General features: G+C 35.1%; 2 protein-coding genes and 1 pseudogene across 2 annotated transcripts; 2 read left to right on the top strand and 1 right to left on the bottom strand.

Annotated features, from left to right (window-relative positions):
- Window positions 1–2,595: 2,595 nt before the first annotated feature.
- On the top strand, window positions 2,596–4,368 carry LOC114734975 (chlorophyll a-b binding protein 8, chloroplastic-like; annotated as a pseudogene).
- Window positions 4,369–6,193: 1,825 nt separating this feature from the next.
- Window positions 6,194–9,339, top strand: LOC114734972 (transmembrane 9 superfamily member 12). Its single transcript, XM_028922624.1, has 2 exons — window positions 6,194–6,288; window positions 6,921–9,339. Exon 2 carries the CDS (start codon window positions 6,994–6,996, stop codon window positions 8,971–8,973), a length of 1,980 nt encoding a protein of 659 aa, XP_028778457.1. The 5' UTR covers window positions 6,194–6,288; window positions 6,921–6,993; the 3' UTR covers window positions 8,974–9,339.
- A 1,158-nt stretch (window positions 9,340–10,497) lies between these two features.
- Window positions 10,498–11,732, bottom strand: LOC114734971 (uncharacterized; the record flags this gene model as incomplete). Its single annotated transcript, XM_028922623.1, has 3 exons — window positions 10,498–10,818; window positions 11,334–11,405; window positions 11,538–11,732. Coding segments are annotated over 3 exons (426 nt in total), but the record flags the coding sequence as incomplete, so codon positions are not given.
- Window positions 11,733–12,718: the final 986 nt, after the last annotated feature.

Raw genomic sequence — 12,718 nt, 5'->3', positions numbered from 1 at the left:
TGTTGTTGTTCTTTTTTCTCAAGTGGACAAATGCTCAGCTACATAATTGCTAAAGATCCTCAATATATAATTCACATTTGTTAGCTGAATTGTGTTCTTAGTGTGCAAGCATACTTGTCAGAATACAGCCCTTCTAAAAACAGATGATTGGTGTATGGTGTGAGAAAAACATTTGAACGCACATTTAACTTTATTAATTAATCACCATTAATTTTTAAGTGTCTCTTGATGTTGAGGCGTGTGCAGAACAAGGCTGACGAATCATGCTCTTGATTTGTCCTCCGAGGAGAACATGTGTGAGGTTTACTTGCATGTGGCCACGGACAATGACGAAGATGCCATAAATATAATGAATTTGGGTTTGAAGCGATGGAAAGGATGTCAAACTATTATAGGAACGCCATTGTTTGTTACTACCGGTTCTTGATATAAGAATTAATTTGATTTTTCTTTTAGTCATAAATATAAGACCCTGATCTATTTTATCTTTTATATTTATTTATTTTTTTCTAAGATAGTTCTTGTAATAATAGTAGTTATAACTAATACACTTAATTAGTAAAGATATTTTAGAAAAAATAATATTTATTTATTACAAATAACTAACTTAACTAATTTTTTTTAATCTATTCAAATTAGTTAACCAGCTCTTATATTAAATATTAGAGATAATATAATAGACTGCAGCTATGTTCTAACTAAGCGTTTGGCTGTTACGATCAAGCTGGCAGCTTCAGGAGATGGTAGATGTTAAAAACCTTTCCCACGTCCTGCCTCCTGTGCTTATAACTTGACATTTAATCTGATTTTAAATATAAGACTTCAATTCACTTTCTCTTTAATATTTAATTATTTATCTATTTTGCCTGTGTATATGTTAAAAAGTTACTATCAATAGCTAATTCAAACATATACATTATTAATAACAGTATACTACCACCGGTCCTAATTATAAGAGTTAGTTGGCTAATTTGAGAAGATTAAGAAAATAAGTTAAATTAGTTATTTGTAATAAATAGGTATTGTCTTTCCTAAAATATCGTTACTAATTAAGTGTGTTAGAAAGGCCATCTTAGGAAAAAAAATGTATAAATATTAGAAACAAAGTGGATTGGAGTCTTATATTTATGATCAAAATAAAAGTCAAATAAGGTCTTATATTAAATACCGAAGGTGGTATTAAAAAAGACAACATCTATTTAATACAAATAACTAATTTATTAATTAACTTTTCTAGTCTTCTCAAATTCTCTTATACTAACTATGGTCCTAATTATAAGATTTTATTTACAAATTACAAATAAGATTTTATAATTAGAACTGTTAATTACCGTAGGTGGTATATAGCAATCACTATTAAGTAGTTGAAAATATATAATTGAAGATTTCTAATTGGGTTTCCATAATTTTTAGAGATTTTGAAGGAGAGAGTTTCTCCGACCACACGCCCCTTTTGGGAAGATTCGATGTAAATGTTGTGAATCTGTGTGCATAGCATCCGAGCTTTGGTCTGCTTGATCTTTTTCTTGCATGATAATACACTCCAGTTCGATTCTAATTATAAAATTTTATTTGTAATTTTTAAATTAAACCAGGTTTTATAATTAGGGTAGTATTTAGCTTGTTGAAAAAGACATAAAAACGGAGATAAAATAAAAAATAATATTTGCACAAGATTTAATATAAATGTTTTTTTACCTCAAATATAAATTATATTATTCATCATTCATTGCTTATGATGAATAAAGATTTTTTTTTTTACCAGCAAAAGATATTTTTCCCGTTCATGTATATGATATTTTACAAATATATAGATATTACCAAATTCACCTTTAATAAAGTCACATACGTTTATTATAATGAATAAAAAAACTTGATAAAAAATTATAAGACAGTATATAACTCTCTTTAATACCATAGAGAGGGTTGATTTGAAATCCAATTCAAAGCATAAATGGTTTACATCATGTAGCTAGGCTGTAAGGTGATCTTTTTTTTTTTTTTTTAAAGACATATGGCGTATGGGTAAATTACTTCAGAATTTAAGATATACTGCCTCTTGATTTAATATGAGTTAATTTAACATTTAATTTGATCCTAGATATAAAAGTTAATCGATTTTGTCTCACATATTTATTTATTTTTTTAAGCTAGTTTTTGTAGTAGTGATTGCATATATTAGATGTTTTATCAAATGGTAATACATATAATTATCAAAAAAATTTTAAAAAAGACAACATCTATTTATTATAAATAAATAATTTAATTAATTTTTTTAATCTAATAAAACTAGTTAATTAACTATTATATTAAAGATATGAGGTATATATTTGGCAAAAAATTTCCTTTGGTGGCACGTGGACTGCAGCTCATGTGAGCAACAGCAACGTAACAATGCCACGAGAGGAAGGGGAAAAAAAATCATATCCGTTATCCAATTCACCCTGCCACGTGTATAATGCTCGTTGGAGAAGCAGATACAATCCTCATCTGGAGCTCCCAACGTGGCCCACCTCTCTTCATTTTCCACCATGAGTTCGCTTCCGATGTTCCTGCATGAAATCACAAGTAGTGGCTTATCTTCTTTCCATATCTTTCTTCCTTGGCTTATTGGTTCCTCAGCCCATAGATATCATCTTCTCAACTCCCTAACCCTTTGCCACATTCTAAAAATACACCTCAAATCTCTCTCTCTCTTTCCCTCCCTTTCTCCCTCTCCTTCTGTCTCCCTCTCTGATAATGGCGACACAAGCTTTGGTATCTTCATCGTCTCTCACCTCGTCGGTGCAGGCTGCGAGGCAGATTCTGGGAGGGAGATCAACCCAGTATCCAACTGGGTCATCTAGAAAGACTTCTTTTGTAGTGAAGGCATCTTCTACACCTCCTGTCAAGGTCTATACGATGTCTCTCACTTTCTTGCTCTCTATGTGTTTGCTTTTATGCGTGTGTGATTAGTTTTGAAATATATATTTTTATATATGTGTGTGTGTGTGTTGCTGGATATTGAAACGGCCTTCTCTTTTGTTGTGGTGGTTTGTTTTTTTTTGTGTTCAGCAAGGAGCTGATAGACCCTTGTGGTTTGCATCCAAACAGAGTCTTTCCTACTTGGATGGCAGGTAAAAACTTCATGCCAGTGTCTGAAATTTTTTCAATTGATATTTTCTGAGGGCAAAAGGCCTAATAATAAGAATTTGAGTTTTGCTTTTTGCTATTGGTAAAAGAAACATTAGAAATGGATAACAGGTAACTAGCTGAGTTATTAAGAGATTACTTGACCTCAGCACATAAACATATAAGTTCGGATCTCCCACATATATGAACAAGTAAGAGGAGAACTGATGATGTGGATCCACCACACACATTCATGATTCAACTTGACATTATGCTATGTCTATTAATTATGTGTTAAGAAGAGTTGACATAAGAACAAGACGGAACAAAACAAGTATTTCTGGCCTAAGGACTGAACTCTGCTAGATTAAACTTGGATAAAATATATCCTCAGAGAATTAAAAAACTAGTTTCACAGTAGACATGGCTGAAGTTGTTGGAATTGACTTGACTTTAATGGGCATGTATCAATTTCAGTCTTCCAGGTGACTTTGGATTTGACCCACTGGGACTCTCAGACCCAGAAGGACCTGGAGGGTTCATTGAACCCAGATGGCTAGCTTATGGTGAAATCATCAACGGACGTTTTGCAATGTTGGGAGCAGCAGGAGCCATAGCACCTGAAATTCTAGGCAAGGCTGGTCTAATCCCTGAGGAGACAGCACTTCCATGGTTCAAAACTGGAGTGATCCCGCCTGCTGGAACCTACAACTACTGGGCTGATCCGTACACCCTCTTTGTGTTAGAAATGGCTCTAATGGGCTTTGCAGAGCACAGGAGATTCCAAGATTGGGCCAAGCCTGGGTCCATGGGGAAGCAGTACTTCTTGGGCCTGAGAAGGGCTTAGGAGGATCTGGTGACCCCGCGTACCCTGGAGGCCCATTCTTTAACCCCTTGGCTTTGGGAAGGATGAGAAGTCAATGAAGGATTTGAAGCTGAAAGAAGTGAAGAATGGGAGGTTGGCTATGTTGGCTATCTTGGGATACTTTGTACAAGGTCTTGTGACTGGTGTTGGACCCTACCAGAACCTTCTGGATCATTTGGCTGATCCTGTGCACAACAATGTCTTGACCAGCCTCAAGTTCCACTAAATATGTGTATTATATGTTATAAATATTCTCTTCTGGATCATTTGTATCTTTCTTCACTCTTTTGGGACATAATGTGAACATCCTGTAATTCTCTTCTTCATCTTGTAGTGGCTCGTGGGAGAAGAACATGATAACAAGTGGGAATATTTTTGACTACTTACTGCAACTTTTTTCTGTTTGCAGCATCCCTGTCACTAAGCCTCCTTTATATCCTTACTTTGGCCTACTTGGCTAGCTATAGAGAAGACTAGATTATCATGGAGTGTTTTATAGGGAAAAATAGAGGGAAAACAAAGGTATCATGGACTTCGTCTCCATGAATTAAGATGTCCTATTTCTTAAAAACGAACTTAGCTTTTTTCTATATCTTTCTTCTCCACTTCCCGCGTCAGCCCTTCAATCAAATTTTAAATAGCTAAGATTTAACATCGTACAAAATTACTATTAAGATGTGAGATTTTGAAAATGAATAAATAAATTAAAATTGTGAAAAGTTAATCTAAATAGTCCAAAACTATAATTAAGAAAGAAATAAAAAAGTTATTTTATAAAATGTTAAATCCTAACCATTCAAAATTTGATCCAATAGGTAAGAATTTGGATGCTATCTACTAATATCTCCTAATTTTCTTTGGTCAAAATAATATTTCCTAATTTAAGGCAACAAATAAAGTAACCAATTTGTTTGAAATTCTATGGCTGCTAAGTTTTTATATTGTAGTGATTTTACAGTTTTTGACTATCATAATGGTTTTTTTTACGACTCAGAATATTCTTAAATTATATTGAATTTGAGATTAATTTTAATCGGGTCGGGAGCGTTGAAATTAAAACCTCCCAATAAATGTGTTTTTGAAGATTTAAACTTATATTCTTTTCTTTACGGGATAAAATTGCTTATAATCTCAATTAATAGCTTGTTGGATTATAATAGTTCATTGAGTGGCTTAATGTTATGAATAAATTTATACGTTTCGTGTATCCAAAAATTGTTTTTTTATATGTTTCAATCATATATAAGCTTCTAGAGAATATGTGTTTTTAGTACTACTCGTTTTATTGGAGACATCAAAAACACAACAAAGATTATTAGCTTCCAAATTTTGGGAAATATTTATCTGATCGTTGTCAAATCATCGTCATGATCATTGCAATTTTTCGGGACCATTTGTCTTTTAGTTATTGTCTTCTCACATGGGCTCAGGCCTCACTTCACTCCTCGGCGGTGGTGATATGTTTATTATTTAGATGAAATGACACTTACGTCCCAACAAATTAATTTAATGAATCCACATTTGCACCTCATTTTTCCAATAATTTTTATCTAATTATTATTAAATAAATCTCTCGGCACCTAATTATCATTCTCCCCATCATTCATTATTTTCAAGATTAATTTGATCTGCTTTGACATCATGAGAACGGAAATGAGTAACTTATGATGCTAATGAAAGATAATAACTATGCAAAATTAGCTTGTCCTTTTTTAATTTTCATGTGGCAAAAATTTAACTTTGGCTAGACGTTATATTTTCTGAAAATATTTTTTGTATTATTTGTATCAGACGTGGCGAATTTTATAGAATTTTTATCATAAACAATAAAAAAATTCTTAGTTATTTTTTTGGTACAATAGTCAATTTTTTTCCTCTAAGCATAATACTGAATATTAAATGTGTGAACTTCTTCTAGTGTGAAATTAATTTTGGTTCGTTAAGTTGTAATGAACTAGTTCCTTTTGACAGGTTCAACCACTATTAGCAATAGTCAATATTTTTTTTTACTAAGCATAAATATCTTTTTATTAGAATTAATTTATTTAAGTTATTAGTCGAGTATAGAAATTGATATTAAGTTCAGGTCAAAAAAATAAATAGAAATTGGTACTAAGTAACCAGAATTAACCACACTAAATAATGGGCCTGTAATTTTTGAACGATGGTGGGCCGGCACTTTTATTTCAAAATGATCGATTCTCTCTCGTCTCGTGTGACCCAACAATATCGTGTTCTTCGCATTTCTCTATTTCCATTTCTTCGCTCCCCGACGATCTGGCGCGTTGAGATCTCTCTCGGCAGAATCCTTGGTGAGTCACCTCTTCTTCCTCTCGTACCCCCTCCTCTCAAATTACTGAAGCTTATGATTTTTCACATTATGTTTGTGGATAGACGAGAGCATAGCCAGATCTCGTGGTTTATTGTTTCTTCTTTTTCTTATTCTTGTACTAGGTCGTCTTTTTTTCCTTCTTTCCCATTTTCCTTTTCTCGTTCTTTGTATCAGAAGAATTGCAGAAAGAAGCTGATCTTTATTAACGTATGGTGGTTAAGTTCTTTATTCTCAGATTTCGAGGAAGATGTTGTATTTGTAGTTTGATGTGGATTTAATTGCCTTTTTTCTTTCTTTTCTGTGATTGTTTTGAATGTGAGTTTATTTGTTTTCGTTGCTTCTGTTTTCTGTAGATGAATTGATTATTAGTCGTAATTGTTCTTATTCTTCTGGCTCGGGTTAATTACTGCTATTCCTGTAGTTGTTTCTCTCCTGGTACATCCCCTGAATAAGCTCTGTAATCTACTTTGGGGTAGTTCGTTGGCCGATCTAGGAAGCCATTTCGTTACTTCTGCCTGAGAAATATTGGATCTGATGTGAAAACTTTGCATCTGTTTGCATTCTTCTAGATAGAGTTTTGCAGTCTAAGATCAAAATTTTATTCTTCTGTAGATTCAGTTTTGAATGCATCAGTCGAGTTAGCTGATTCACAGGAAAAGTATCTGCTGTTATTTCGTTCAATCAAATGGAGTTACCTTCCCCAAGGAAAATCTGGATCAACCGGGTTTTCCTGTCTATCATTGTCTTCTCCCAATTTAGCAATGCTTTTTATCTTCCTGGAAGCTACATGCACACTTATTCCAATGGAGATCCCATATATGCCAAAGTTAATTCATTGACTTCTATTGAAACTGAGCTTCCGTTCAGCTACTACAGTCTCCCGTACTGTAAGCCCCATGGTGGCGTAAAGAAAAGTGCTGAGAATCTTGGAGAACTTCTTATGGGAGATCAGATTGATAACTCACCCTATCGTTTCAGAATGAATACCAATGAGACAGTCTACCTATGTACTACTCCTTCGTTAAATGAGCATGAGGTAAAGCTGTTGAAACAAAGAACACGGGATCTATACCAGGTAAATATGATCCTTGATAACTTACCAGTTATGAGGTTTGCTAATCAAAATGGGGTTAAGATTCAGTGGACAGGGTTTCCAGTTGGGTATACTCCACCTGATGGTGGGGCGGACTACATCATTAACCATCTCAAATTCACAGTCTTGGTTCATGAATATGAAGGTAGTGGTGTTCAGATTATTGGAACTGGAGAGGAAGGAATGGGTGTTATCTCTGAAGCTGACAAGAAGAAAGCATCTGGGTATGAAATAGTTGGTTTTCAGGTTGTCCCTTGTAGTATTAAACATGATCCTGAAGCTATGACAAAGTACCACTTGTATGATAATCTCTCCCCAATAAGCTGCCCAGCTGAGATCGACAAGTATCAAATAATTAGGGAGCAGGAGAGGGTATCGTTTACATATGAGGTTGAATTTGTAAAGAGTGATATAAGATGGCCATCACGTTGGGATGCTTATTTGAAGATGGAGGGTGCTCGAGTACACTGGTTCTCAATCCTAAATTCACTGATGGTGATTTTTTTCCTAGCAGGTATTGTTTTTGTCATTTTCTTAAGAACTGTGAGAAGAGACTTGACAAGGTATGAAGAATTGGACAAAGAGGCACAAGCTCAGATGAATGAGGAGCTTTCAGGATGGAAACTTGTTGTGGGTGATGTATTTAGAGAGCCTGATTGCTCAAAGCTTCTCTGTGTGATGGTTGGTAATGGGGTTCAGATTACTGGAATGGCTGCTGTTACTATTGTTTTTGCAGCCCTTGGTTTCATGTCACCTGCTTCCCGAGGGATGCTTCTGACGGGGATGATAATTCTATATCTTTTCCTGGGCATTGCTTCTGGTTATGTCGGTGTACGTCTCTGGAGAACCATTAAGGGAACTCCAGAAGGATGGAGGTCAATTTCCTGGCTTGCAGCATGCTTTTTCCCCGGAATTGCGTTTGTCATATTAACAGTGTTGAATTTTATTCTCTGGGGCAGCAACAGTACTGGTGCTCTTCCCATTTCCTTATACTTTGAACTGTTCTTCCTTTGGTTCTGTATTTCAGTGCCACTTACCCTTGTTGGTGGATTTATGGGGACAAGAGCTCATCCAATTGAATATCCTGTGCGAACTAATCAGATTCCAAGGGAAATTCCGGCACGCAAATACCCATCATGGCTTCTTGTTCTCGGTGCAGGAACCCTTCCATTTGGAACCCTATTCATTGAGCTCTTCTTCATCCTTTCCAGTATTTGGCTTGGGAGGTTCTACTATGTATTTGGCTTTCTGTTGGTAGTTCTTCTACTGCTGGTCATTGTTTGTGCTGAAGTGTCCGTGGTTCTCACCTATATGCATCTTTGTGTGGAAGATTGGCGGTGGTGGTGGAAGGCATTCTACGCTTCAGGCTCTGTTGCCCTTTATGTCTTCTTGTACTCTATCAATTATTTGGTTTTCGACCTTCAGAGTCTGAGTGGACCTGTCTCAGCTGCCCTCTACCTTGGCTATTCACTGCTCATGGCAATTGCAATCATGTTATCAACCGGTGCCATTGGCTTCCTAATGTCATTTTACTTTGTGCACTACTTGTTCTCCTCAGTAAAGATAGATTAAGGTTCTGTTGCCATCAATCATCAACTAAGCAAAAGGGGGTCTGGCACGCAGGAAGAGGAAAATCTATGTAACTTTTGCTGAGTTTTGTTTCTTGATTCTATAACAGCGTATTGCTATCCTTTGCCTTGGTAGTTGTCAACTGATTTTATTTCGCCATGTGATATGCAATTTGTTCCCCACCCTGCCTTTTCCCCTCTTTAGTGGTTTTGTAGTTTGCTCAATTGTCTAGTGCTTGAGCTCCTTTTTTCTTAGCGTGTTTAATCAAATTGCCCTTGAAAGTTATAATTGCTCAGACTGTCATCCCCCTTATTTATCCAAGTACTTTAGAGTAATGATAGTTGGATACTTCTAGATTTCTGTTCGGTTTCCACTTGTGTTTCTAGGTGTTTTTAATATTTTATTGTTCTTTGCATCATATCACAGTGGAAAGGGATCTACTTTTCCGATTATTAACTGCGTTCTGTGGACCCTAACTGCTCATCGACTATTAGCATGTTATGCATATACTGCTACTAAATATGGATACGAAATCTGAGAAATAGCTCTATGGCTTTAAATAGTGTAGTTCGGTGTAGATTTGATTTATATTGATGATTATGGCCAACTTTTTGCTCCTACCCTCCGCCACCAAAAAAAAAAAGGAAGAAAAGAAAAATGAAAAACACAATTAGGGATATGATGACCCTAAAATGTCTTTATTTTTGTCTTTACAAGCTTGCATATAACTATATATTGGCCAATATTTTATCTCCTAGCGGATCTTCCTTGATGATATGTGTATAATGTTGAATTAAAGCGCTTATGTTGTCTTTGAGAAAACGGTTTATTTTGACCACATTTATCTTGAACGAATTTATGAGAAGCCCAGCTGTGGATGACCGTTATGGCCATTTGGGCTTTATGGTGTCAAAACTTTAGAAGTAAATTTGGGCTTTTGATATAATTATTTAGTTTGACTATATGAGTATTTAGATGGAAACCAAATTATGATTTTAAAAGTGTTTGTACAGTTTATAAAATAAATATATAGAAGAGTTTATATCGTTTTACGGAAAAGTATTTCTTAGAAGTACTTTTAAGAGTTGCCAAACGCTTCTTATGTCCCAGTCAGAAAATTTTGAAAACAAAATTTGTGGGCGTCACTTGGGTTATATGGAACCAAATCAAATCATTAATGAAATAATGTAATTTATTTTTTGAACTATCAGCTCCTACTTTAGGAGTACACATGAATAATCGAAAATGTTATATTTTAATTCAATTTTACATTTTATTAACCATTCTTCAAGTAATTTTTATTGAGTATTTTAGCTAAAAATTAAAACTTAACGAGACGAAAAGTTTGTAAAATATCAATAAAATTTATGAGGAATTCAGGTAAATGACTCGATTTATAAATGAATCAAGTAAAATAAAAAATTGCAAAATGAAATTAATAAACTGGGCATTGGTGTTCAATGGCACTTCTTTAGGGCTGAAGAGATATATATCCCCAGCTGAGGAATGCAGAGATGGACTTGAAAATGGCTTCCAACTTAAGAAGCTAATTTTTCGCGACCTTCTATATGAACAAAATTATTATTTATTTGTTACACTTATATGCAGAAAGAATATGTTTGATTTCTGAGAATAAGAAAGAAAAGAATACTATGAAGCAGATGTACAAAGGAAATATGAAAGGAATTGCTAGACATAGAAGAAAGCGGATGGATCAGACGCATTTGTGGTATCTTTGGAAAGAATGGATCGAGCTTCTATCACTGAACGAGGAGTTTCGAGATCCTTCTCTTGCAGTGCATTTCCTCGCAAGCGTTGCATTTGGGAAGCAAAGGTGTCATCCAATATCTGCTCAGTCAGACAATGAAATAAATGTTTTGATATTCACTTAATTTGGATATTTAAAAAAAAGAAAAAGAAAAAAAAAGATATATCTACTCATTTGGAGTTACAGGAGACAAGTAAATTTTTAAACCGAATTTATAAAGGTTTAATGAGTATCATAGTTGAAATTCTCCTCTTTTTGTTAATGATAAATACTTTAAATAATTTTAAAAAATACTGTTATTCTAGGTGGATCTTGCTGTTTATTTTTCATTTATCAATAGTCAAAACGATGTCATCTGGAAGAAAGAGAGAAGGCACTACTACTTTCTGTTTTATAAATCATAAACACTCCCCTAACGTAGGTGCTTTTTAACAATCGATATGTTTTTAATTGAAAAAGCTATCATCAGATATAACTAAAACGGTAGTGTTAAGCAATATTTGTGTATCTGCTGCCCTTGAACTGTTGATGGATATATGGTTGCAAATGGAGACTAGCAAACTTAAGCGCACACAGGTTGACTTGAAAAACTTACCCCAAGAGCATAGTAAGATCCATTGTACCATATCCTGTTCTCTTTCCTTCCTTCTAAAAATTTCAAAACAATCTGACACAAATAAACAGAAAAAAGAAATTAGAGTTGTCAAGTATTTAAGATTTTCAAGGTAAAAAAAAAAAAGTATTTAAGATTTAGGGCAAATCATATTGATATGATACAATATACAACAGAACTCTTCACCTGTCCCATTCTATCCCATAATCCACGGCATGTTGCAATGAAAATCTGACTGCTAAAGACCTCATGCAGGTTGGAGATTGAATCAATGAGTTGCGCATTCAGCGATTGCATTCTCTCACGGATTTCGGCCTCCCCATCTTGTTCTGTTGTTTCCTCCAAAATTCTTTTCAGTCTTGTGCTTCGGTTAGCTTGCATCTAACCAAATAAAAAGTCTTACATATTTAGTCACAACAGCTTCACTTGTTGCTCTGTTTCAAACTAGTGTGACTTTAACAGCTTTAGTGTTAAATCGTGCCAATGAATGGTTAGTTCATGTGACAATACATCCAATTGTAGATGCTTCGCTCATGTCACGGTTAGATAATCATCTAATGACAACTTTGTTTTTACACTAAGTGCAACATTACATTTGTTGATCATTGATAGAGACTTGGTAATATGGGATACCAAGTCCCACATTGGGCAGAACAGAATGTTCAATGAGATGTTTAAGTTGTTTGGTTCTCCCGCACTAAGTGCAATGTTACATTTTGGAGACGTGGTAGTATGATATGCCAAGTCCTACATTGAGTAGAATAGATGTTTAATGGGATATTTAGGTGGATTGATTCTCCCACATCAATTGCTAGCTTTTAGGGTAGGTTTTTTCATCCCACTTAGGTACCTGTTAATTGGCATCAGAACCAAGTTGTTGACGGTTATGGAGGGAGGGTTTTGACTGGCAGGCGGCTGAGTGAACTGCATTGATGTGCAGATGATGGGACGTAGGCTTTCCATGGGCAGCAAATTCCTATCAATTGGCATCAGAACCAGGTTGGTGAAGGTTTTGGAAAGGGCTATCTATGGAGGATTTTGACTGGCAGGAGGCTGAGTGAACTGTACTAAAGCGCAAATGCTAGGACGTAAGCTTTCCTATCAACTGGCATCCGAACCATGTTGTTGATGGTTTTGGAGAGAGCTGCCTATGGAACGTTTTGACTGGGAGGAGACTAAGCAAATTGCACTAAAGTACAAATGCTATAGCGTTCCATGGGTAGCCAATTGATAGAGACTTGGTAGTATAGGATATCAAGTTCCACGTTAAATAGAATGAGATGTTTAATAAGGTATTTAAGTGGGTTAGTTCTCCCACCTCAACAACTAGATTTTGGGATAGGGTCCCTATCCTACTTAGGTACCTA

The sequence above is a fragment of the Neltuma alba genome, unplaced genomic scaffold (genome assembly GCF_004799145.2).
Source record: "Neltuma alba isolate B1F8T4 unplaced genomic scaffold, ASM479914v2 tig00013165_pilon, whole genome shotgun sequence".
Taxonomy (NCBI): Eukaryota; Viridiplantae; Streptophyta; class Magnoliopsida; order Fabales; family Fabaceae; genus Neltuma; species Neltuma alba.
This window is presented reverse-complemented; position numbering and strand designations above follow the sequence as displayed.